This window comes from Arvicola amphibius, chromosome 11, assembly GCF_903992535.2.
Source record: "Arvicola amphibius chromosome 11, mArvAmp1.2, whole genome shotgun sequence".
Classification (NCBI taxonomy): Eukaryota; Metazoa; Chordata; class Mammalia; order Rodentia; family Cricetidae; genus Arvicola; species Arvicola amphibius.
In genome coordinates this window covers 69,216,789-69,242,746 of record NC_052057.2, presented here as the reverse complement: position 1 = coordinate 69,242,746, position 25,958 = coordinate 69,216,789, and the positions used below count along the sequence as shown (strand labels likewise).

The 25,958-nt window shown below is 42.3% G+C and overlaps 1 protein-coding gene across 1 annotated transcript in view; it reads left to right on the top strand.

The window, feature by feature from the left end:
* Kcnb2 (potassium voltage-gated channel subfamily B member 2) overlaps positions 1-20,662 on the top strand; it is a 380,672-nt gene extending 360,010 nt beyond the window's left edge. The window contains exon 2 of the mRNA XM_038348354.1: positions 18,518-20,662. Within this exon, the coding sequence (XP_038204282.1) occupies positions 18,518-20,662 (2,145 nt within the window). The remainder of the gene's footprint in view (positions 1-18,517) is intronic.
* The last annotated feature ends 5,296 nt before the right edge of the window (positions 20,663-25,958 follow it).

The window sequence follows — 25,958 nt, the reverse complement described above, 5'->3', positions numbered from 1 at the left end:
TAAGTTCATTCTATTTAAAATTTTTCAGTGAAAATATTCACTTCTTTATCTAGTTACCTAGTGCCTTCAGCACTATCTGGGAGACAGGTCCACCAGGTCTATGGGAAGGAAAGGTGAGCTTGCCTACTCAATTTGCTTTCAGCAATGGCCTCTTGGGAACATCCACAGAGTTCTGAGATCCTGAAAAGTACAGGAGAGAGTAATTCACATTCATGGAGATCAAAAATTAAGACTTTGGAATATATGGTTTTTAAATTCAGCCTCCTTCAAAAACACTGTATCTAGACGTCTAGAAAGAACTCCCCTCCAACATCAGAATCAGAGATAGGTGGGAGTTCCATTTCCCTTTGCAAACAGTTTGCAAGATGCTGACATACACATGATTGCCTTGTCGAACTTCTAACCATACTAGCAAGTATGTCTAACCTGTGATTTAGGGGTATATAAGGCTGAAAATGCTGCATATAAAATTATTCTGAAATCATAATATACTCATTCATTTTGCTTTATCTTCATACTAAATATATTAGCATTTGAAATTTGCCTTGATAACCAGGAATCATTGTAGACATAAATCTTCATGCAGGAAAATTATTTGAAAATTGTGCCCTAATGTTTTTAAATAAATCATTTATTGGGTGATACATATAATGCATACTATAGCTTGATCCTGTCATCTCTATTACCCAAAAAGTAGCAACCTCATAGTTAGGTGAGCAATAAAATTGATATTCTAATCCAAAACATAACCTATTAGCTAAGCTCATCATTAAACTATAGACTCAAGTATCTTAATACTATGTAAGTCATATATTGTTGTCTGAGTTTTCCATCCTGCCCAGTTCCCACAGTCGTTGAGTCCCAAAAAAATGACACAGAAGTCTACATTAACTATAAACTGATTGGCCCATTAGCTCAGGCTTCTTATTAACTCTTATAACTTATATTAAACCATTATTCTTATCTATGTTAGCCACATGGCTTGGTACCTTTTTTGACGAGGCAGTCACATCTTTCTTCTTTTGTGTCTAGGCCAGGACTGCCAAGGAATGGGCTTCCTTCTTCCCAGAATTCTCCTGTTCTCATTGACCCACCTCTACTTCCTGTCTGGTTCTCCCACCTCTACTTCCTGCCTGGCTACTGGCCAATCAGAGTTTATTTAAAATACAATTGACAGAATATAGACCATTCTCCCACACCAATATATACCTATTATATGATTAATAAACATTTATCTAACAAAATTTGGGTCACTTGTTTTGAAGAAAATCATATAACTGAAAAAGCAATGTGATCATTAGAATGATCTTTCAATATTGTCAAATACTCTTGAATCTTGAATGATTTAATTATAAATTTAGATGAAATATTTTAAGAGAATAGTGATAATCATATTTGCCTCTTGTTTTTATTGAGGCTTTAATTTCTAGATGCCTTCCTATTGATTCTTTGAAATTTATCACCCCAACTTATAGTCAAGAAAATGTCATGAAGTAAGTTGTTTAAATAGATTCAAAGCACAATAATAACAGAAGGGTTGAAATAATAAATAAAATGACAAAAATTGTTTTTAGCATTTTATTACTGATTTGAGAACTTTATGCAATGTTTTTGTTATATTCAACCCCTCAGCCAACTCCCTTTGGATTCTCCTTTTTTCCCCTACTGATCCAATGTGTGTCCTCTTTTTAAAAAACCCATCAAGTCCAATTAGTGCTGGCCATGTATTCTTGAATTTATGGCCTTCCATGGGAGTTGGTCAACTTACCAGGAGCTACACCCTTAAAGAAAAATGACTCTCCCCACAAATAGCTATCAATTGCAAATAGTTTCTTGGTTGTATGCCTATCCCCCCTCTCCATGCTTGGATTTCATCTGGCTTGTGGGTGCTGTCAGAACCAAAACTGAGTTCGTGTGAGCAGCCACCCTGCTGTGTCTGGAAGACACTGGTTCTTTATTGCCATTCATCACCTCTGGCTCTTACGCCCTTTCCTCCCCCTTTTCTGCAATGAGACACAAACCTTGGAAAGAAGAAGTATGATGTCAATGCCCTATTTAGAGGTTAGCATTCTGCAGTCTTTAATCTATGTACCTTGGCCAGTTGTGGGTCTCCATGTTAACTAACATGTATTATAAATTATAAAGTTTCTGTGATGAGGGTTGAGAATATATTAACCTATGAGTATAATGACATTAGGACTCATTAGGAGTTGGTTTAATACTATGAAGGATAGAAATCTTAAGGTCATAAGTAAGAAAGCACCAATATGCTTGTTTTTATAAGAAAAGTAGCTATATGCATAAATCACTGACAGAGCGTATATCCACTGATAATTTTATAATATTAAGCCACTTAGGGCATCATAGATATATTTGTTTGTGTGAACACATCACAAAAAGTGCAGAAAAAGACAAAATCACCCAATGATACATTTCTCAGAGCTCACCATGCCCCTGAGTCGCCTGTGATGTCTAGATGGGCAGACCAGATTTCCAAGCCCTAAGCCAGAGTAACACTGAAGTGGAAGAGCTACGGAGAGTGTGGGGGTCGTCTGCCTGCCCTCCATTTGCAGAATTATCCAGTGCTTGCCTTGATAGTGATACATGCCTCTCGTCCCAACAGTTAGTCAAATCAGGAGAATGACAAGTTCAAACCTAACTTGAGCTGCAGACAGACCTTGTCTCAAAAGGAAGAGAAAAGAGGAAGGAGACAGGAAAGAAAATAAAGCTACGTTTAGGAAACAAGCTTATATGGATCATCAACAATTATAATTATGAGTAACTATTGTTTATTCCTATTTTATTACTACATGCTAATTGTATATAATGATAGATCTCATTATGCATTTTCATACATATATAGTATTTTTATCATATGCATGCCCCATTACCCTTTTCTGTAACCCCCAAAGTCCTTCTTGCCATGTAGGCCCTCCATTTCCTACTTCCCGCTTCACAGATTGATTTAATTTCCTAATGAACCACTAAGTTAAAGTAAGGTTGCTTTCAGGGTTCTGGGTGATTGCGTATAGGAGCATGGGCTTACCAGCGGTGACAGCACTGAAGTCCCTTGCCCAGTGGCTATTAACTACCTAGAGGTCCACAGAGAAGAGAAACACCTTCCTTTTCCTGACTACAGGTCTTTGTGGTCGGAGGCCTCCGAGGCCCTTCTCTGACCTGCGCCGCCCCCCCCCCCCGCCCCCGTGGGTGACAGGATGTTGGCAGACTCTCTCTGTGCTCTTTTGCTTCACTCTACTCCTCCCTCTGGCTCTTACCTTCTTTCTTCCTTAAAGGGGATGATCTGGAGGCCCCACTGCGGCAGAACAACCGCAAAGGCCTTAGTCTCAGGATTTGGACCAGTTATGAGTCTCTGCAGTTATTGCTGTTGGCAACAAAGCAGCTCCTGTGACCAGACTGACCATAGCACGTATCTGTGGGTATAAACAAGGTTATTTAAATGGTAAAATTAGTGAGTACAGAGTGTTTATTTGGCTAAGCAACAGCAGTAACTTCCTTGCTAAGGCTTATGACCCACCCAACCATGGGCAAGGTTTATAGTACCAGGTATGGGTTTCTTCCTGTGCAATGGGTCTCAAATATAATCAGAGTGGTTGCTTACCCCATTACTGACTTGGCACAATTGCCCTGGTTGGTACTTCCAGCCTAGTCAGTCATTGTGGAGCCTGCCGGGCCACAGCTGAGTAAGACTGTGGGTGGCAATTCTCCCCCAGACGATTGGCTGAGTTATCATTTACCGGAGCATGGGCACCTGACCAGAGGTTACATCACTTTCCCTCCCCTACTGACAACTGCCTATAGAGCCCCCAAGAGGAGAGGGACCTTGTGAGTCCCTCCCCACAACTACCATTAACTGCCTAAAGGTCCTTTGGGACGGGACATAGCACCTTCCAGGCACTATGAAAGCTTCTATCCCAGATCCAGCCTGGTTTTTTTATGTACTGTGACAAAGGCGTGTGGTGTTTTCTGCAATTGGTTCTATTATTAATAGAACCATCTAATAGATTCATCTAGTTCTAGTAGGCAATGAACAGCTGTGGCAAGTGCATGCATTATTTTTAGGGAACAGCTAATATTAGTAGTGGTAACACCATGGCCCAACACACACATAAACATGAGCAAATATTTTACAGCACACAACTTATTCTTCCTGACATTTTCTGTCCTAGCGTCTGTCCCGCTTTTATAGAAATGTTGACTATGAGTCTTAGAATCATTTGAGATCACCAACAGGTTGTTACTCACAGTTTGAAAAAAAATGCTGTACTCACAGTTTGAAAAAAAATGCTGTTTATCCATTGACAACCACTGCCATGGTTCGGCAGGACCTGCTATTACTGGTGGCTAAATATAAAATGCATAAAAACAGTACATTTAAGGTGCTTTTGTCTAAAATCTCTCTGTTTACCTCAACAATACAATAATAATACTCAGTACCTTTAACTTAAAAACCACCACAGTCTTTGCCAGCTATCCATCAGACAGATTAATATCTAGCATAAATACAGAATTACAGAATAAAACAATTTAATTATCCAATTCAATCACTCAATGTGCTAATGGACTGAACAGACAGATGCTTCTCAACAGAAAAATACAAACAACTAATTAATATGTTTTTTAAGTGTTCAACATTTTCAGCCATCAAATTAAAACTACTTTGAGATTCCGTCTCACCCCAGGAAGAATGCCTGTCATCAAGAAGACAAATGACAATAAATCCTTATTCACTGCTGGTGGAACTGCACAGCCACTATCAAAGTGAGGATGGGGGCTCAGCAAGGAGCTAAAAGTAGAACGACCATATGAGCTGAGCCTGTAATTCCTGAGTATCTCCCAAAGGACTCTAAACCAAATCGCCGCAGGGAGACTTGCACATCCGTGTTAACTGCAGCGATAGTTACCACAGCCAGGACTGGAACAGCCTACACGTCCATCAGCAGAGGCATGGCTAAAGAAACATGACACAGATATACAATGAAATTTTTTTCAGTCTCTAAGAAAACGAAGTCAGGACGTTTGCGGGGAAATGGATGGAACCTTGGGTCGATATTTTAAGCCAATTAAGTGAGACGTGGAAGATACTGTACGGTTTCTCTCATGTGAAAATCGAGATTTAAATGTGTGTGGTGGGGGTTTGAGGGTTAGAGGCCAGTAAAGGAAAGGAAGGACTCTTAAGAGGGAGAGGTGAATGTGGAAAAAAGAGGGCAATGGAATTCCTGTGGTGGTGCACACCCTTGATCCCAGCACTGAGGAGGCAGAGGCAGAGGCAGGCAGATCCCCACGAGTTTGAAGTCAGCCTGGTCTACAGAGCAAGTTCCAGGACAACCAGGGTACACTGAGAAATCCTGTCTCAAAAAGTCAAAGAAAGGAAACAGAAGGAAGGACAATTCACGGTAGGCTGGGGGTGCGGGAGGACATGAACACACACGATGGGGACAGCAGGAATAATGAGGGAGGGATGAATAAGAACGAATTACAATGACTCATATCTTAAAGTACCCGAATGAAACCCTTGGCTTTATGTCCTAACTTTAAAAATAAATAGAGCAAACAAGAGAACCAACTCCAAGCTGAACTGGGTTTTTCCATTTCTTAATATCAGGCATTTCTCCCTGCTAACTTGGCTTTTAAACTGTTGTTGGTAGTATTTCCTTGTCCCCTTCCACCCGACCCCAACCCCTACCCTGCATCCTGCTGGTATAAGTGATGTTTCTGGCCCACTATGTCCCAGCTTGTCTCGAGCTGTTTCTGAGGATACAGGTGTTAATTATCTGAGTGACAAACTCTAGCTATTTACATACAACAGTAAATTCGACTTAGCGTTCCCCCAATTAAACTGGATTTCCCGCTGACTGGGATCCTAGCCCTCCTTTTCAAATGACAGTAAATTTGCTTTCCAAGTAAACACACTTAAGAGCTCTTTGAGTGCTCATTACACTATCACTCATTAAAGGTTAGAATCTCTAATTGATTAAACGACCTGATTGCCTTCATTTCCTCAGCTGCTATGATGAAGAACCACACACTGCAGCGTTGAAGACAGCAAAGAGAACTGAAGAAACTAGAAAGGAGTCCTTCGACTTTTCCCAGCTTCTAATGGCTACAGTCCATCCCTGATATCCACAGTGGTTTGGATGTAGGATGTCCTCTGTAACACCATGTATTTGGACACTTGGTATTGGTATCCAGTTGGGGGATTCTTTCAGAAGGCTGTGGAAACCCTTAGAAAGTCAAGCCTCACCAGACAAAATGGGTCACTGGAAGGTGGGACTTGGGGCTACTTCCTGGCCAGGATCTGCTTTCTGACTGCGGATCCAATGTCCTCACACACCCTCTGAACAGCATAAAGAAAGCCACAGGCTGGAGAGCCCGCTCTTGCCCACAGAACTGAAATTAACTCATTAAAAAATGTATGAACGAGCCTCTAATTCTGTCTTTGATCTTACTTTCCTTCCTTCTTAACATGGGGATCCAACCTGGGGCCTTACGCATGCTAGACAAACATGCTACACTGAGCAATTACTCCCCTGCCTTCTGAGTTTTTTCTCAAGTCACACACATGTCTAAAGGGAGTGCCCCTCAAATTTAAATGCACGTATGAATTCCTTGGAAATCCTGTTAAAAATACAAGTTCTGCAGCCAGGTGTGGCAGCATATCTCTGCAATGCCAGCATGGAAGGCTGAGTCAAGATGGTCACAAGTTCAAGGGCAGCCTAGGCTCCACGGTCAGACTCTGTTTCAAAAGCAAATAAACAGAATCAAATTTGGGTTCTAGGATGGGCTTGAGGCTCGGTGGTGTAGTGCTTGCCTTACGTGGGCCTTAGGTCCAATCCTCGGTGACTTTTTTTTTTTAAAGCAGGGAGCTTGAGGTGAAGCCTGCTAGGGGTGACTGCAGCTAGCTCAGAAACCATCCTCTCCCCCAAAGAAATGGTGATGAAGCAAAGTTTCAGCAGGGAAATGGGAATGGAAAATGTTGTTTGAGATCTCTTTTTACCAAACCTACGTTACTATCTGAAGACGTGAGATTTAATATGCTACTGTGGCTTCTGTTTTACAGTCTGAGTTTACAGTTAGACTTCAAGGGTCTTTCCACGGAATGTTTTGTGCTGGCTGGTGGGGAGGTAGTGAACGGGTTCAGCACCTTCCTCCAAGCACCGCAGCCTGAGCTTCGGACTCAGAACCCAGGTAGAAAAGCTGGGTGTGGTGGGCGTGGTTTGTAATCGCGGTGCTGAGGAAAGAGATCCCTGTGACCAGGTGGCCAAGCCCCTAGACTCACTGGCGAGTTTCAGACCAGTGAAGGACCCTTGATCCCAAATCCAAAGTGGACAATAATACACAAAGTTGCCTGCTGGCCTTCACGCAAACTGCAAATGCATCTGCATACACACAAAAATACTATGAATACATAAATATGGAAAAGAAAAAGAACTCTCTTTCTGTAAAGTATTTTATTTTATGATAAAGTTTTTTTAAAAATTAACATATATTTTAAGTGGCAAGACCTTCAGTAGTCCTTAGAAGGGAATCAAATCTAGGGAGACCCTGTGCTTAGACTTGTAGAGACTTGTAGAGTATGTCTACATAAGACAATAATAAGATCCCTCTATCCACCAAATGCTTCCTGAAACTAAGTAGTAAACACAGATGTATTAAATAGAGATGTGCTGGAGCCCATTCGGATTGCAGGTATCTGACTATTGCTGCTGAAGCAAGTCAAAGAGGTCCCAATAAAAAGCCTTTTTTTTTTAAATATTCAACCTCATTCTTGGAAGACTATCTGTCATTCTTGCATCAGAAGTGAAAAAACCTCCCATGAAATACAGCTGCTTCTGTGACCAGGAGACCACACAGTCGCCTCCCTAGTAGACGGCAAAGTTCCTGCAGGCCCAACCGGGTATGGCTCCCATCTAACTTCTCACTTGGCAGTGCTGTTCGGTTTCACCACGGCCCCCGCTCGGCGTTCCATAATGTGGTCTTAATGATGTTGACCCCAAAAGTACTTTTCAGAAGACGCTTGCCGCTGAGATTTATTAAAAGGAAAGATGATTGCATTCCAGCTTTTGTTTAGTTCTTCCTGTGAAGCTGCTGGGACATAGTCGTGAGCTATGGGGATAATGGAAGAAATAAATCCTTGCAATTCCCTGCTAATGGTGATTGATGAGCTGGGGAGAGTGAGGAGGTGTCCAGGGAACAAAGCCAGATTTTAATGGCACTTTAATTCTGGAAATTTAGAAGACTTCCTTGCAGAAGCTAAAAGTCAGAATGGGTAAGAAGTCATTCAACAAGCGAGCATGCTTTCAGGGAACAGCAAGTATAAATCGGTCCTGAAACTGGCCTTTGCCCTGTGTGACTTGAGCACGTATACTTAGGATACCATTTTATCTAAGAAAACAGTTCTGGTAAATAACACCATCTGTATTTCATAGTTTATTCACGTGTCTGGTGAACCGTTTAACTCTATCAGAAAATGTTCCCCTTTACAAAGCCTAAAGTTCTAAGTAGACTAGTTTCTTCCTATGAAGAAACATTTTTTAAGATAAGTCATGGTTAAATGCAAAGGATGGCTCTGTCTTCCAGTCCTGTAAGAAGAAGACGCTGAAGCTCCTGTCGGAGCTGCTCAGACTCCCTGGTAACCTTGGTGAGAAGCTGGAGCACCCCGGGCACATGATGGAAAGAAAGCAAGCATGCTGTAGACCGGTTTCCCTGGCTCAGCACCAGGAGATCAGCAACATGGTGTGTGACGTGCTGTTGTTGGAAAGCTGGGTTCCCAGGTCCTATTTAATTATTATGGAATAAAACTGGGGAGACTCTCTGCAGTCTATGTTTTTGTTGGCTTCGAAATCCTTTGGTGGCATTTACTCCTTACAGAAGCATCCTCAAGCTTTGGTAGGCATCAGCCTCACTGGACTGAGTGGCAAAAGCACGCTTGCTTTCTTTCCATCATGGGTCCTTCGCAATTTGCATGACCTCCCAGAAGTACCCAGCAAAAAGACAGTGCAGAACTTCCCATTCCCCAGGGCTTTCATGGTTATGTGTTGCACAAATGAGGGCAGAATCGTTCACATAGAATGTCCGGACTGGTATCCTCTGGAGTTACACAGTGCACAATCTATACCCTTGAATGTAGCAGAGATGAACTCACCTCTGCACCGGGCTCTTTGGGGATTCCTTGAGCCACACAATATTACTTATAATTTTCTGAGCAAGACATAATTTGTGGAGCCTTAGAGCCATTGTCCTCTCCTCTCAGCCTGCCTTGAATTTGTTTTCCTTTTTGAACGGAAATCTCTACCAAGCTGTCCTCCAAGGTTTCCCCCTCAAAATTACTTGTGATTATAATTATACTTAGGTCAAAGAAAACATCACTCCAACACAAAAAAGAAGAATATTACAAAGTCTGGATAGAAATGTAAATAGGCATAAATGCTCAATCTCCCTGTAGGAAAATAAAACACATTCAAAATATTTTCTTATTTCTTAAGTTTCCATGAATTATCTTTTTAAAGAACTGGAGAGCTAGTACTAATGAGAACAGTGAAGAAGGCTTCTTCCATTGTCTTTATTTTGTCCTAAATCTTCTAGTGTCTGAGATGTTGTTTAGTCACAGGGTATTTTAACAAGTTATGCCTGCAAATACGTATTTCTTCAACAGAATATGCAGAATTTTTTAGTTTGTACTTTCACACATTTTTCAAAACTTTTTGTGAGGCTTTACTTTTGGTCGCATGAGACAATAACTGGCATAGAGATATATCAAAATATGTGTATAAGTGTTATGAAACAAAGAGTTGATTTTCCTTAATGATGTGACCCCCTGGGAAGTCAACCACATGCCAGGGCAGGCACCACTTGGAAGATTGGTTGAGTAATACAAACTTGACTGAATGGGCGGAAAACTCAAAGTTGGGTTTGAAGGGACGGAGGATTACAGAGTGTGGCAATGGGGGGGATGAATATGTTTGAAAGATATTGTATGAACTTCTCTAAGAATTAATAAAATACTGCTAAAGGTAAAATAAAATATGTATATATCCAAATCTGTTTTTAAAACATAACCTGCATCATTTATCACTATCATTAGCTTCATATCTTTTGCACAAGCCTGATCCATGCAGGTCTATACATGCAACTATCACTGTGTGAACCGATAACAATACACGCAAACTCATAAACATGCCATATAGAATGAGTATAGCACTTTTCTTTAAGCAAATGTACCCTTCCATGAAAGTGGCATCCAAAGCTAATATCTATTCAAGAGCAGGCTTCTTAATGAAAAAAAGGATTTAAAAAAGAGGAAAGGCAATCTCCTTGGTGTAATTGAAGAAGAGGATTAATAAAAAAGTATAGATCTTAAAACTAGGAAAGGATTATGTTGTTGAACTTGGAACACTGCTCTGTTATCTAGAGTGGACCATTTCAACCAGGAATTTCTATTTAAGGAAGAAAATGATTAACAGCAGTTCAAGATTTTTTAGGCTGACTTGGGATTATGCAGAAGCCAGGTAAAGTGACAAAACCTTCGTCATATCCTCTCATAGTTAGAAAACATTTGACTTTCTTCCATTATTTATTTGCGTTTGTTTGTATTTTATACAAAGTCTTGCTATGCCGCATCACCCTACTGCTTCAGCTTTTTGGATTCTAGAACTACAGGGGTTCATGCCATTCTTGGTTAGAAAAACCCTTAATTCTTCAAGGGTCCACTCTCATTCCCTCCAGCTCTGTGGATCTCTCCTTTTCTTTTTTTTTAATGGGGGGGTAGGATGGGGTGGGAGGTGACTTCTTTATTCAAAATACATTCACCAAGTGCCTGCTCTGTTCGACGCCGTATGGATTTCCACAGAAGATCAGTAATAATTGCCATGAGCCTGAAACCTTGTTTGAGAAACAGAGTTGTCTCCCATGGGCTTTGTCAAATGACTCTCGGGAGAGCCGTAAGATTGTATGAGTGTAAGGGAAAATGAATAAAACTCGGGCAGACTTGGGCTGAAGAGAGTAAGGGACGGTCACTGAGGGCAGAAAAAGGACTCCCCAGAATATGAGTTTGCTGTTGCTTGTCACAGAGCGCCACCGTTACACACCTACACCCCAGCTGCTGTTCATCTTCAAGTCCCTCAGTTCCTTCTTCTGGATACCCAAGAGCAAAATGATCTAGTTGGGGGCTGGAGAGAGGGCTCGGCTCTTGAAGAACTGAATTCCATGTCAAGTGGCTCATGACTGCCTGTCCTGCCAGCTCTCGGGGGTCAGGTTCCCTCTTCTGGCTTCTGCAGACACCTGCACTCCAATGCACAAACTCAAACACAGAGATCTGTGCATGCAAATCATTAAAAATTAAATCAGCTTAGACATCTTGGAGCAGCGATTACTGCCAGGTCGGCATGCCTAAGCAAACACTGAACACTTTCTTAAATCTGAATTTCATGCAAACATCAAATGTATTTTCAGTGCAGCCCATATAAACATTTGATTTAAATACAACTAAAAGTTCTGTATTTTTATCTCTTAAATCGGGATACTCTGCAAACTAAAGGCAGTTCTCCGAGTATAAATAAGGTTGCAAAAGGAGAATTAGCAAGTTCAAGTCAGTGCATAAAGTGTTCATGAACCTCATTTATAGTGAACACAGGAAGCTAATACTCCATGTAAATATTCAAAGGGGTGTCTCCCCATCTTCTGAGCTGACTAGGCACCTGGGAGAAGGGACCATATTAGAGGGTTTGCCATTATTAGGAAAAGCCTAGCTTTGGGAAGTCTTGCTCATTGGCACCAAACATCCAAGACACTGCTGTTTTTCCGGCTTTCCTAATTATGTCATGTACCTGAGCGTGGTCCTTTGTAGGATATTGGGGGCAAGGGACATCTAGGCTTTCAGAACAAGGACAGGATAAAGAACTAGATCCTTCTTTTGGCTCAGTAGGAATTGACATATGATTTGGGGACTTCTCAAATAAGGATAATAACAAATAGTGTTAGTGCTTTACCATTTACAAGAATCGAACATGCCTTTTGTTTATTTGTCCTCAGGACAAGATTGCCTAGGCAAACAAAGCAAGGATTTCATTCTCTGCAATCTCTACACAAGACTGCTGACTCTCAGAAAAACTGTTTCTGATGTCCAGGGTCAGAGAGCAAACACAGTATGTCAGAACCAAGGTTCAGTCTCAAACTTTGGATCCTCTGTCATATATGATTATCAGCTCTGCCTACTCCCAGCCCCTTATTATTTTCCCTAAATCATTGTTTCTTTGGATTTCCCAGTTTTCTTTCAGTTTGATTTTTATAATGGACAATTTCTAAGCAGCTGAGCTTGGTAAAGACCCGTTGGAAGAATGTGTTCCCCTGGACCTTTTCTTGCCTCCTTCCCCACACCCTATTATTCCTGCTGAAGGGGAGGGCCTAAATCTTTGTGGAGACTGTGAGGTAGTCCAGTAACAGAGGTCTTGTCTAATACATGCAACTCTCTGGGCTCAGTCTCCAACAGGGCAGCAAAAACAAGCAAACTAAATTAGTTAAATATTCATGGAGACCAGCTGTCACAGAAGGGATTCATGACTCGGCTCAGAAAGAGCTCACAGAGAAGACATCTGTGTTTTGCCAGGCTTGGCCAGTCTCCATGTTCACTCTTAGGCTCCTAAAGACTTCCAGAGAAGCAGTTCCCTAGGAAGGGACTGCCTAATCTCTGGAGTGGGCGTGAGACTCGAGCCATCTCCAGTTCACTATCGCTTCTGTGTGTGCCGAGATTCTAAGAATAATATGGAATTCCATGTGTCAGTCTTCACCTAATGACTCGCTTCCTAAAATGTAATCCTTTCAGACACCGAAACATATCATGGATATTGAAACTATGCTTATTTCTGAAGACACCTGCAAAATAGCAAAACAGTGTCTTTGGTCATTAGATATCCAAATTCAAAAACATTAGGTTTGTGTGTGAAGACGCAAAGCAGTCGAACCAGGGTTGTTCCTCATAGCCCTCTTCTTCCCATACAGAAAGCATTGTGGGCATGGACAATCCTTCATCTAATCAGCCTACAAGCTGCAAGAGAATTGAATTCTGGACTCACATAATCACTAGGGCCATCATAACCCTGCAAGCAATTGAATTTTATCTTGATGCTTGTTCTTTTTTGTTGAGTCATGTGATGTTAGAGCAGAAGGAGTCTTGCCTGTATGTGAAAATCAGCTGAAAGTCCTTAAGTGCGGAGCCTCTTTTGTTCTGGGAAAGCCAAGGGAACATGAGAAGAGGGGGCAGTTAGCCAGACTGCAGCCTTCAGCTGTAGAAAGGTAGGCACCGTGTGGTTCAAAGAAAATGAGAGGCTGGGACTGAAAGCCGCCACGTGACTCTTCCTTCAGTGGGAGTCAGTGCGCTTACTTTAGCTCAGCTGTTCCCAGGAGTCATTTGGGTAGTAGACACGGGAGATGGGTGTATGGAAATCATGCTATTCTTACCAAATCCTTGCCTCTTCCTTCAACAGGTGGGTTGGCATTTGGCTGATAGGCTCAGCACATCCTTGTTCTGAAAGTAGAAGATTATTCATGTTTCTAAGAATGCTCTTTGCAGCCCTCTTCCTTCCTGTCATTTTAAACTTATCCCTACCCTGAAAATTTTTAGATCATTCTTCTCCACAGTGTTTTCCATGGCTCATCCAAAGCATAGATCACGTCCCACTAGGAACATAACCGGAGTGGTGCATAGCAGTTCAGAGCCTCTAACCTGCTTCACTCACCTTTTGACAGTGAGGGAAAGGCCGGGTGAAGGAAGAGAGAGGCAATACAAGTGGAGCTCTCTGGGCGGAGCCCAGAGTTTCTGTCTATTTGTGTGGTAGACTGAAGATCAGAGAACACACAGCAGATGAACACACGTCAGAAACAGGCTACAGAACTATCTGCGTATTTTAAGGCATGAGGCAACCTCTGTCAAACGGCAATACTGGCCATGCAGGTGGCATGGTCAGAAGGAAAATGAGATACAAATCATTGTTTACACCAAAGAACATGCTTGAAAGTGTTAAAAAAAAAAATACGGACAGGAAGCTGGCTGTGGTGGTCCACGTCTGTAATGGCAGCACCTGCAATGCAGAGGCAGGAGGACTGGGAATCAAAGGCCTGGGCTCCAAAAGCAGGTCTAGCATCATATTTAAAAAGGGAGATGTTTGCTCACTTGGTATACTGCTTGGCCTAGCATACACAGAGCATCCAACTCCAGCAGCACATAAACAAGGCAGAGTAGAGCAAACCAACAATCCCAGTGTGCTTATGACGCTTAGACAGAAGTAACAAAAGTTCAGGGTCATCCTCAGCTACATAGTCAGACTGAAGTCACCCTAGAATGCCTCAGATCTGTTCTCTCAGACAAACAGAAAGTGGGGTGGAAATATCTCTAGCATCCCTTGCATTCACTACACTCTGGGTCTTCCCAAGGGTTTCCTTCATGATCCGCTCAACCATCCTCAGAAGCAGGCGAGGCGTCTCATTTGATCTGAGACTGGATTGTCTTCAAATCTAGCAGAGGCATGTGCCGTAGTCCCTGCCCTGCATTTCTCTCCCCCACAACACATTCATTATCTACAAATAACACTAACAAGTCGGTGAGCGCAACTGAGGAAAGACGAGCTGCCATGCATACGGTAACAAACAGAAACCCATGCAGCCAACTCTGAGTGCCTACCTATGGAAGTATAGGAACTCTGTATGTAACTCCATGTCATGCTACAGTGCCTGTGTCAAAGCAGGGACAGGAATCGTCACCCTGGGAATTCAAGAGAATGGCTTAAAATGAGCCATTTCTCCAAACTGGGAGCAAATGGGCTCTAACACATTGAAATTCCAACGTGAAAGAGCAGATAATCCACTTTAGTACTTTTGAGTTCCTTAATGTACATGTGGGGTTACTAAGAGCTTCAACGCCTGTTTTTTTTCCTAAAATAATTCCCTTTCTTCAAGAATGTACTCAGGGCCGTTTCATGTGTCTGCTAACTTTCCAAGTGTTAAATGGAGCCATCTTTATCAGGTTGCAAGCACCTAGACGATAGACTGGATTAATATTACACATCATTCTGGGGTTAAAAATTAGATTAAGAAATAAAATGGCTTACAATTCTAACTCTGTGAAGTCAAAGAAAACTGAAGAGCCACTGTTCTTTGTTAAAAGGTTGGAAGATGGCGCCTAGGGATATGATTCAGTGGTGCAGCACCCGCCGAGCACGGGTGAGATTCTGGGCTGGTCCAGCACATGCCTAGCCTGTGTGAGATCCTGGAGTGTTATAATACATGCCTAGCACTGTGAGATCCTGGGCTGGCACATGGGAAGAGATTCAATGTGGAATCTAGCGTATAGATATCCATACAAGAGTGATAGAAGAAATCCCAATATTAAAATGTCTAGAGCTGGATGCCGTGGCACATGCCTGTGGGAATCAGAGGCAGGAAGTTCAGAAGTATGAAGCCAGCCTGGGCTATACAGTGAATTCAAGACTAGCTTCTGCTACATACTAGGATCCTGTCTTTAGAAGAAGAAAAAAAAGCCTCCCTAAGTCTCTTAAAGTAGATGAAAACAATTTTTCCTATTGGGATTCACTGGCCCTCCTTTAAAAAAAAGTATTTAATTAATGCATTTAATTATGCTGAAAATTCATACAGTATATTTTGATCATAGTTTCCCCTTCCCCATCTTGTCCAAGATCCTCCTCACTACTGCCATCCATCCAACTCCACCCCCTCTCTCTCTCTCTTTCTCTCTCTCTTAAGAAAACAAACAAGCAAACAAACCAGGAAAAAAAGAGACTAGAAACACAGATCTAAACATAAAAATGCAAAACTGGAAACAATAGTATACAAACAAAAATCCGGTGGGATAAAACTTGCGTAGCAAACCAATATGAGGCCAGAAAAAAAGTCTACAAAAACACCAAGGAGTTCATGCTGTGCTGGCCACCTACTGCTGGCTATGAGGCAGCCATTAACTGTGGCTTATCAACCCCGTGAGACTGGTTATTCATTTGCAAACGGTTGTCCATTTGAGATAGCTTCTTGGTTAGGAATAGGAGCTCATGTCCACTTCCCCTGCTCAGTTCTGGGACCCCACATGGCTTTAACCTACGCAGGCCCTGTGCATGCTGCTGCAGTCTCTGTGAGATCATGTGTGTGTCAGTCCTGCTGTGGTTGGAAGACACTGTCTCCTTGGCGTCACCCATCACCTCTGTATTTATTTTTATTTGTGCATATGTGTGTATCTGTGGAGTCAGGGTTCACAGAAGCCATGGGGGAGTGTCAGATCACCTGGAGCAGGAACTGGAAATGAAGTTATAGACAGATGTGAACTCACCTGCCACGAGAGCTGGGAACTTGGGTCCTGGGCAAGAACAGAAGTGTCCTTAACCACTGAGCCATATCTCCAGGCCAACTGCTCCGCCTTTTCAATAGGAAATTCTGAAGCACACTCAAGAAACAATACATAGCCTGATTCTAGGGGAAAGCAAAACCCCATTAACAGAGTAGCATTTTTGGAGTTGAAGAACCATATAGCTACTTAGTATCCATAAGACATTCTGAAATGCCTTATGCTCTTATGGTTTTCTTTATAACAAGTGAAGAGAAAAAATGGGAGCTAGAAGAACAGGAAGAGAAACAATAAAAGATATAAATGAAGCATAAGAGTAAAGTAGAGAAAAGAGAAAAGCTCAAAGTAGAGGACTTTGCATACATAAAGGAAAGAAAAAGCAGGCTAGGGAGATGGCTCAGTGGGTAGGATTGTTTGGCATGCCAGCATGAGGACCCGAATTCTCAGAAGTTCACAGAAGCCACATGAAGCTGGGTGTACAACCCAAGCATCTGCCACCCCGGCACTCCTGCAGGGAAATGGGCAGCAGAGACCAGAGTCCCCCAGAATCTCATAGCCGCATGGTCTAGTGCACACAGCAGAAAAACAACAAAGAGACTCATCTCAAGAAAGGCAGAAGGTGAGGATAGACACCTAAGGTTGTCCGCTGACCACTACACACACTTTAGCAAATGGACACCTACACACACACACACACACACACACACACACACACATGTATACAAAGAGAGAGGGGAGAAAGAATTCAGAAGACCTAACACAAACTAAGTTTTCACAATTTAATAAGCTATGGCCTCAAGACCTTTAATCATGGCGCTTTGAAATGTTAATTAGATGCTGGGTCTCTATGTAAAACAGTCACTATCTGGTTATTTTTCTCAGAGCTAGGTAAAAAAAAAATGTTACTAAGAACAGCTGCCAAGTATAGAGGACATCAGGGGATTACTTCTTCATGCTGGACTTTTATTCATGCAAAGTCACAGATAAAGGTCAGACCAAACCAAGTCTGCCGAAACTAGGCAGAGATTCCTGCTCCAAGAGCGGCGTGCTCCAAATGCACAGAGGACGCCCTACATTGCTCTCGAACTCTAATCTTCTCTATATACCTCCCTAAATCCAGAATACTGAGTTAGAACCAGGAAATTCCTCTTTGCATTTTCTATATTTTGTGTGGATTCAGATTTACCATATTCCCTTCCCTGACCTTTGTGTCATGTGTCGCTACACTGGCATCCTGAATCTTTTATCTTCTTAGCAATGTCTGCACACTATGCAATTGTTACGGAGACCATGAAGTAGCTATGACCGCTGCAAGCATTCCACATATTCGTAAACAATCTGGCCAAGGTCCCAGAGTAATTGGCATAGCCAGTGTTAGAGCTTGGACTGCGGACTCCAAAACTAGGTCACTGTATCCTCTTCTCACTTCTTCCTGATGTCGTCCTCTTTCTTGCCTATCTGCTGCCCTTTAATCAGACTGGGTCATCTGTCTGTCCTGAAATGACATCTGTCTGTTCTTCGGCGTCTTCATGAAACTATCTTCCTGAAGGAAGTTAGCTCATGATCTTCTTCCCCCAAGTAATATTAGCCAAAAATCTACATACCCGACAAAGGCTTTTCCGAACTGCTTCTCAAGTCAATGCTGACCACATGAGTATTTGTTCTTACAAGGAGTACGGCCCGGCCTCTCCTCTTCCCATTTGGGGTCTGCATTAGTGTGCCTACCTGCAGGATAAAGCTTTGAGATTCTCTGTCAAGCACGTACGAGAATTCACTCAACCAAATACAAACCGGATGGTTAAAAAAGCAAAGTTCAGCTCGCTAAGAGAGAAAAGGTTGTTACCTCCAAGGTGTGCCAACTAGGTGGAGTCTTCATCCAAATGGTGGTAACCCACACAAATGTGCCTCAGACAGTGGCAAGTAGGGAGAACTCAGGTTTTGTCAAATTGCTAAAATCTAAATGTGCCTGAGACTGTTGAGCAACATTAACTCAAAGTATTTGTATTCCTAGAGAACGCTGGGTTGTAAAGTGACCTTCATAAAGCCTTTCTGGAATAGTAAGATCACTCTCTATCGTTCCGAGGACCGCCGTTGCATGTGTGGTTGCCAGGGAAACAAGAGGACTTGCTAACGTGGCCTCCTTCTCCTTTCCAGATCCTGGCCATCGTGTCCATCCTCTTCATCGTGCTCTCCACCATCGCTCTGTCTCTCAACACACTCCCGGAGCTGCAGGAAAACGACGAGTTTGGACAGCCCAGCGACAACCGCAAGCTGGCACACGTCGAGGCCGTGTGCATTGCCTGGTTTACCATGGAGTACCTGTTACGATTCCTGTCCTCGCCAAACAAATGGAAATTCTTCAAAGGCCCACTGAATGTCATTGACCTGCTGGCCATCTTACCGTATTATGTCACCATCTTCCTCACCGAGTCCAACAAAAGTGTGCTGCAGTTCCAGAACGTGAGGCGTGTGGTCCAGATCTTCAGAATCATGCGCATCCTCCGGATCCTGAAACTCGCCAGACACTCGACTGGACTGCAGTCTCTGGGCTTCACCCTCAGACGGAGTTACAATGAGCTGGGCTTATTAATATTATTTCTAGCTATGGGAATAATGATATTTTCCAGCTTGGTGTTTTTTGCTGAGAAAGATGAAGATGCTACCAAATTCACCAGTATCCCTGCATCATTTTGGTGGGCCACCATCACCATGACCACTGTGGGCTATGGTGACATCTACCCTAAAACACTGTTAGGGAAAATTGTGGGTGGCCTCTGCTGTATTGCAGGAGTCCTGGTTATTGCCCTTCCTATACCCATCATTGTAAACAATTTCTCTGAGTTCTACAAGGAGCAAAAACGCCAGGAGAAAGCTATTAAAAGGAGAGAGGCTCTTGAAAGAGCCAAAAGGAATGGCAGCATTGTTTCTATGAACTTAAAGGATGCCTTTGCTCGAAGTATGGAACTGATAGACGTGGCGGTGGAGAAGGCCGGAGAGTCGGCCAATACCAAGGACTCCGTGGATGATAATCACCTGTCTCCGAGCCGGTGGAAGTGGGCCAGGAAGGCTCTGTCGGAAACAAGCTCCAATAAGTCCTATGAGAATAAGTACCAGGAGGTTAGCCAAAAAGACTCCCACGAACAGCTGAACAACACTTCTTCCTCCAGCCCACAGCATCTGAGTGCCCAGAAGCTGGAGATGCTATACAATGAAATCACCAAGACACAGCCTCATTCCCACCCAAACCCGGACTGCCAAGAACAGCCCGAGAGGCAATCTGCATACGAGGAGGAGATAGAGATGGAAGAGGTGGTCTGCCCACAGGAGCAGCTGGCTGTGGCACACACCGAGGTCATCGTGGACATGAAGAGCACCTCCAGCATCGACAGCTTCACCAGCTGTGCCACCGACTTCACTGAGACTGAGAGGTCACCCCTGCCACCCCCCTCTGCCTCTCACTTGCAGATGAAGTTCCCCACTGACCTCCCAGGGACAGACGAGCACCAAAGAGTCAGGGCGTTTCCATTTCTAACACTAAGCAGAGATAAGGGGCCCGCTGCCAGGGAGGCCACACTGGATTATGCCCCGATTGACATAACTGTGAACCTCGATGCTGGGACGTCACATAGTCCTTTGCAATCTGACAGTGCCACCGACAGCCCTAAGAGCTCACTGAAAGGGAGCAACCCCCTCAAGTCCAGATCCCTCAAAGTGAACTTTCAGGAAAACAGAGGCAGTGCACCCCAGACCCCACCCAGCACAGCCAGGCCACTGCCAGTAACCACAGCTGACTTTCCACTCACGACCCCTCAGCACATCAGTACTATCCTTCTAGAAGAATCCCTGCCCCAGGGAGAGAGACCCTTGCTGGGTGCTGATGCTTCTGCACACTGTCAGGGACTTTCCAAAGGGCTATCCCCTCGGTTTCCCAAGCAAAAACTGTTTACTTTCTCTCCTAGAGAAAGGAGAAGCTTCACCGAGATAGACACTGGAGAAGACGAAGACTTCTTGGACCTCCAAAAGTCAAGACCAGACAAGCAAACTGACTCCAGTCCCAACTGCTTAGCAAATGAGCCTGGTGATGCCAGAGACCCATTAGGAGAAGAGGGCTGTGTGGGCTCCTCCTCCCCTCTGAACACAGACCACAACTGTAGGCAAGACAATTACCAGGCTGTGGGTGAAGTCAAAAAGGACAGTAGTCAAGAAGGGTACAAGATGGAAAACCACTTGTTTGCCCCAGAAATTCATTCCAACCCAGGAGACCCGGGTTACTGTCCCACTCGTGAGACCAGCATGTGACTACTTACAAAAGCAATAAAAAAAAAACTTGTTTCTAATGCGATTAGTAATGCCATGAACTAGAATATGGGAAACCCCTCACCTAAAAAAACAGTGCATAAAATGTTATTTTTGCATGGCATGAACAGCTTAGTTTAAGTACTGTTTAAATAAAGAGTCAAGACTGCATTTTGTAACAAACAGGACCTAGTCCAGTACAGCGAGCCAATAAAGAGCTCTGTTAGGAACCAGCGCTCTGCAATGTCTGACATTTTTGATCCTTTCTTTTCGAGCTGTAGGCAGATTTTCCGGCTCTAACTTTTACATTACCATGAATTTTAGGGCGCGCACATGAAAGGATGAAATGCCATTGCATGTGTCCATGCTTATGGGGCGTAAGGTGCTTTGAGCTTGCAAAATGCATAACTTTGTAAATAGGCCTGGGTGCAAAAGTGTCAAGAGCAATGGATACGAGTTGTTGAGAGGCAGGTATTTCCTTCCCAGCTGCCACCTGGAGGAGCTGTCCAGACTTCCTGTTGCAAGTCTGCGACCTCTTCTTAACACACTTTGTGCATCTTGCTTTGGATTATAAAGCTCTTATGTTTGTTCAAAAGAATACAGTATTTTTATTTATTTGGGAGATAATTCAGAGGGTATGTTTATATGTATTTTTATTTATTTGGAATAAAATTCAGAGGGCATTTTTTTCCTGTTTTGCTTTTGCTTAGTTGTTGCATCTGTGCTGTTAAGTATAAACCATGAAAAGTAGTAAGATTTAATGACTAGATATTAAGCATTTGGAATTTAAGCTTGAACAATTTACCTATAAACTAAATACCATGTCATAGACTATTACAGAAATTCAGTTTTCATAAACTTGAAAATGGATAGAAGATTCTATCATAAAATGAAAAAAATTCAAATTGGTATTCCACATTTGGAAATCATCTTTAAAACAACTTTCTTTTTAAAAAAAAATTCCTTTGGCACTGCAAACATGGCTGTGTTTCCCTCTGGTGTCCAACATACAAGTTAAGATTTGTCAAAAATGGAAATTCATTATATTACTCTTGACAAACTAAAAGTAGAGTCCCCTTAATTGACAGAGCTGGCCCCAAAACAAGTCATCATGTAGGAGCCCAGGTCTGGAAATGGACCACTAAATACTCTTCAGTATAGGATACAGGTCTAGGCTGACACTACCAGTCACAGAAGGATGTTGTTCTTGCCGGCTTTGACCCTTCCCAAGCATGGCCAGAGTACTCTCAATAACTGCAACAACTAGACAGGCTCGCTCAGGTTTCCAGCCCCAGAACTCCCTAGAAAAGGTCAGGACTTTCCTTGCTAAAAGTCATTTCTGACATTTTCCTATGGAGCACATTGGATGCAGAGGCACTGGGCACTCACCTTGCTTTGTGGACATCAAGGTTCTAGTTCCTGAGGAACATGGACACAGCCATGCAGTGTCCAGAATAACTTTACAATCTCTGCTGATATCACCTGTACCCAAATAAAAACAAAATCCAAATTATTTCTAGGTCCCCTTAAGATTTCAAATCAATGATTTCTTGTTTCCTGGCAACGTGCAGATCTTGCCTCAGCAAAATGCATTCTGTGCGTGTGTGCTCATGCGTGCATACAGTTCAGGGAATTGGGAAAACTAACAGGACAAACTAAAAACAAAGCTTACTGTTTAAGAAAAAAACTCTAAATTTTGCCCTTTATTAAAACGAAAACCATTCAGGAAAAAAAGAGCCCAAATATTTAAAATCTAATATAAGTCTTTAATATTTCTAAATTAATATCTTCTGGTCATTAAATCTCAGATAAGAAAACGAGTTTTGATTTTTGTTAAAATCCAGGCAGTACTGATGTCAAAACTAATTTAAAACATTTCTTTGATCCCACTGTGTTTAGAATTTCTTAATGGTTTTCATGTTTGTTTCAAAACATAACCTTTAAGAGTGTATAGTCATTACTCATTGATATTTTTATTATGCATACTTCTTTTCGTGTCTAAAGACTACATGTTGATCAGTTTTTGTAAATCTAGAGTATTTGAATTTTCTATATATAGTTTTTCAAAGTCAAGCAGGTATATCTATTGTTAGATGAATAGCAAACAAGCTACAAAGATCGTCTTCTTCATACAGCCTCATGAAGCAGTTGTTTTCTAACGGCTCCTATCGATGAATCTCTGTTTTTTATTCATCTGGCTTCATAAGTGGACTCATTGCCCTGCCATATGACCAGCGTCCGACTCTCCGTGTATCTGTCAGGCTTTCTACTGAGAACTCTGTTCCATCTGCTTACGATCAGAACCCTTACCCGGTCTCAAAGTATCTGCTGTTTTCCTGAAGAGTCTTTCCCTGTCATTCTAAAGGGTTCATAGGAAGATTTCTGTCTGTTCTGTTTTTAACTCTTAATGAATTTTTTTAAAAAGCATCCCTTGGAAGTCTCATCCCTTGAGTTCTCTTAATTCCTCCGAACCAGAAGTCTTCAGCTGGGAGAAACAAAAGAAAAGTTCCCTCCGGGAGATCTTTGACTTTGCTATTTCACACGAAGGAATCTCCCAGAATGCACCTGTGAAGCCCTTCTACACTTCAGCAAAGGGTGCCTAACTCAGAGGAGACCGTGTCTGTCTGGAAAGACCTGGATCCACCTAATGAGTGCAGAGTTCTTCTGAAGTCTTTTATGTTCTCCATTAAACTTCATGTCCATGCTGCAACTTATTCCATGATATATCTGTTTCAGTATTTTTTTAAATGCTGTTTTATATTAATCATCAACAGTAAAACTAACAGTCTTATGACTTCAAATACCTCTTTTGTATCCCTTGGAAAATGCTACCCAAGTGTAAGAAGGCCTGCCTGAATGGAAACCTCCTGGAAGGTTGTGCTTCCAAGAGTTTCACCATTAGCTAGCTCAGTGACCAGGAAACAAATGTGCCAATCAATGAGACTATTTGAATGGTCTCGAAATAGCGTGATCCCTCAAATAGCTAAGCTGTTTCTGCTGGCTTTCTTAAGCAGCATAAATTGCCACAAGATGTTTTGATCTCAAAGATAAGAGCATAGAAATAAACCTGCGTTGAGTGTTGGGATGGAGATCAGTGGTAAAGTGCCTGCCTGGCATGCACGATACCCTCTTTATTCCCACCACTGCAAAAGACAAAAGAAAAGGGGAAGAAGGAAAGAAATATATGTAGGTCCATACATACACCGAGTGGGTCCCTGAAACTTACTTAATTATTCTCTAAACATTTCACTACGAAGTCCCTCAGTCCGACACAACTGGCTGCTCTGATACAAGATGTGATCAAGCACTTTCATGATAAGATTAGATCTGATGGTGACTATGTGCCCAGTGTATGTTCCCGTATTCTCTTGTTAATATTCTTCCTCTCAAGCTAGCCATGAAACAATTTATTTTCTCTTGAAATTAGAAAGACAGGGGAAAAAACGGCTTAGGAATGTAGACTATTTCACAGTTCCGTCTCAACAGCCTTCAGAATTACCAGTAAAGAACAAGAGAAGCCTGTTCTTTGTCCAGTTCCACACAGGTCACTGGTAAGTGGTGGACCCTGACCTCAAGAACAACAGTTGACTTTCAGTCTGGCACCCCAGTATACCACTAGAAAGATACCAACCAGTTGCTTTTATCAATGCCTAAGATTATGTAAATAAACAGGAACCATATTGATGACATGAAGGGATTTTCAAGAGCAGGAAAGCCTGTGAGGTAATAAGGCCCTGAGAATCGTTAGGAACCAAGCTGGGCATTATATTTGCCAGTGGGAATTCTGGCCCTGTTATACATGTTTCTTAGCTAAGGAGAAAGCCCCATTGTTTGCAATCAGATATGACGCACACATGAGGCAGAAGGTTGCAAAAAGCCACTTGATCTTCCTTACCAAAATCAGACAGCACTAAAATTACCTCCAATCGAAAGCAAAGCACAGCATTTATTGGACTTAGTCACTATTTTGCTGTTTACTCATTCAGATGATTCTAGATGAACTCTTTTTCTTTCATACCCAACACATTAGCCTGAGGAGGGCACAACTCAACTCTCAGCCTCATGGAACTTCCTGCCGCTTTTGACTACATCACCCATACGAAGGTGAAGATACTTGGGGTTACTGCCAAAAGGTCAACTCTCAGGCTGAAAAACATCTCCCAGTGCTCTCATCAGAGAACTATAGAACATCAATAAATTACAGTACTTTCCCAAAGAACCATTTTCCTAAGAAATAGATGAATTGTATAAAGCCAAATTTATAATTACGTTTGAATCATGTTTAGTTTTTGTAGTGGAAATGACAAATTGTTGGTCTGATTGAGTGAGGTTGCAAAGCATCTTTGTTGTCTGGTAAGTTAAAAAAAATAATGTTTTATGGTTGGGGGTGTATACCTCTGTGGTAGAGCACTCATCTGCCTGGGGTCCTGGGTTCCAACCCCAGTACCAAAAAGAAAAAGAAATGACTTTTTAATTAGATATATTTCTCATCAAAATAGCTAATAATAGTCTGTCAAAAGTAACTAGAGCAAAATTTAATGCTAGTGGGAAAGGATTTAAAATTTTTACATTTATGGATAAATTTTAAAACGGAACATTTTAGTGCTTTTCTTCCTGCAGTCTCTTGGCAATGCTACAGGAATATAATATTATTCTCTACTTAATCCTCTAAATTCCTAAAATTTAAAAGTCAACGTTCAAACGCCCCTTGGCTTGACTCAAAGAATTTAATCACTAGGTCCATGGAGATTTGAAAGTATATTAGTTATTTTGCAATTGCAATGTCTTCCTCAAAGTAACATAAAAAAATAAATCAAAAGGAAATAAAAGAAATCACATAAGAGAAAAGAGAAAGGGGTTTGGTGGCACATGCCTTTCTTCTAGCACTTGGGAGGTTGAGACGGACAGATTCAGAGTTTAAGCACAACTGTGATGACATAGTGAACTTCAGATTAGCCTGGATGATCTAGTAAGACCCTACACCAAAGGGCAGAGTGGATGAGGAGAAAGAGCAGGAACAGGAGGACAATGAGCAGCAGCAGCAGCAGCAGCCAGACATAGTGGTGTGCACAGGAGTCCCTACACAGGAGACAGAGGCACGCTAGGCTTGAGTTCAAGACCAGCCAAGTCTACCTATCAAATTCCAGTCCAGTTAAAGCTACACAGTGTGATACTGTCTTTGGGGGGGGTGTGAAAAGAAACTCTGAGATGGACATATTTAAAAGCAGTTTCTCCTAAGAAGAGGAAGGCCTGGGCTCAATACTTCTGATGAGCAGCAGGTCCACACTCTAGTTAACAC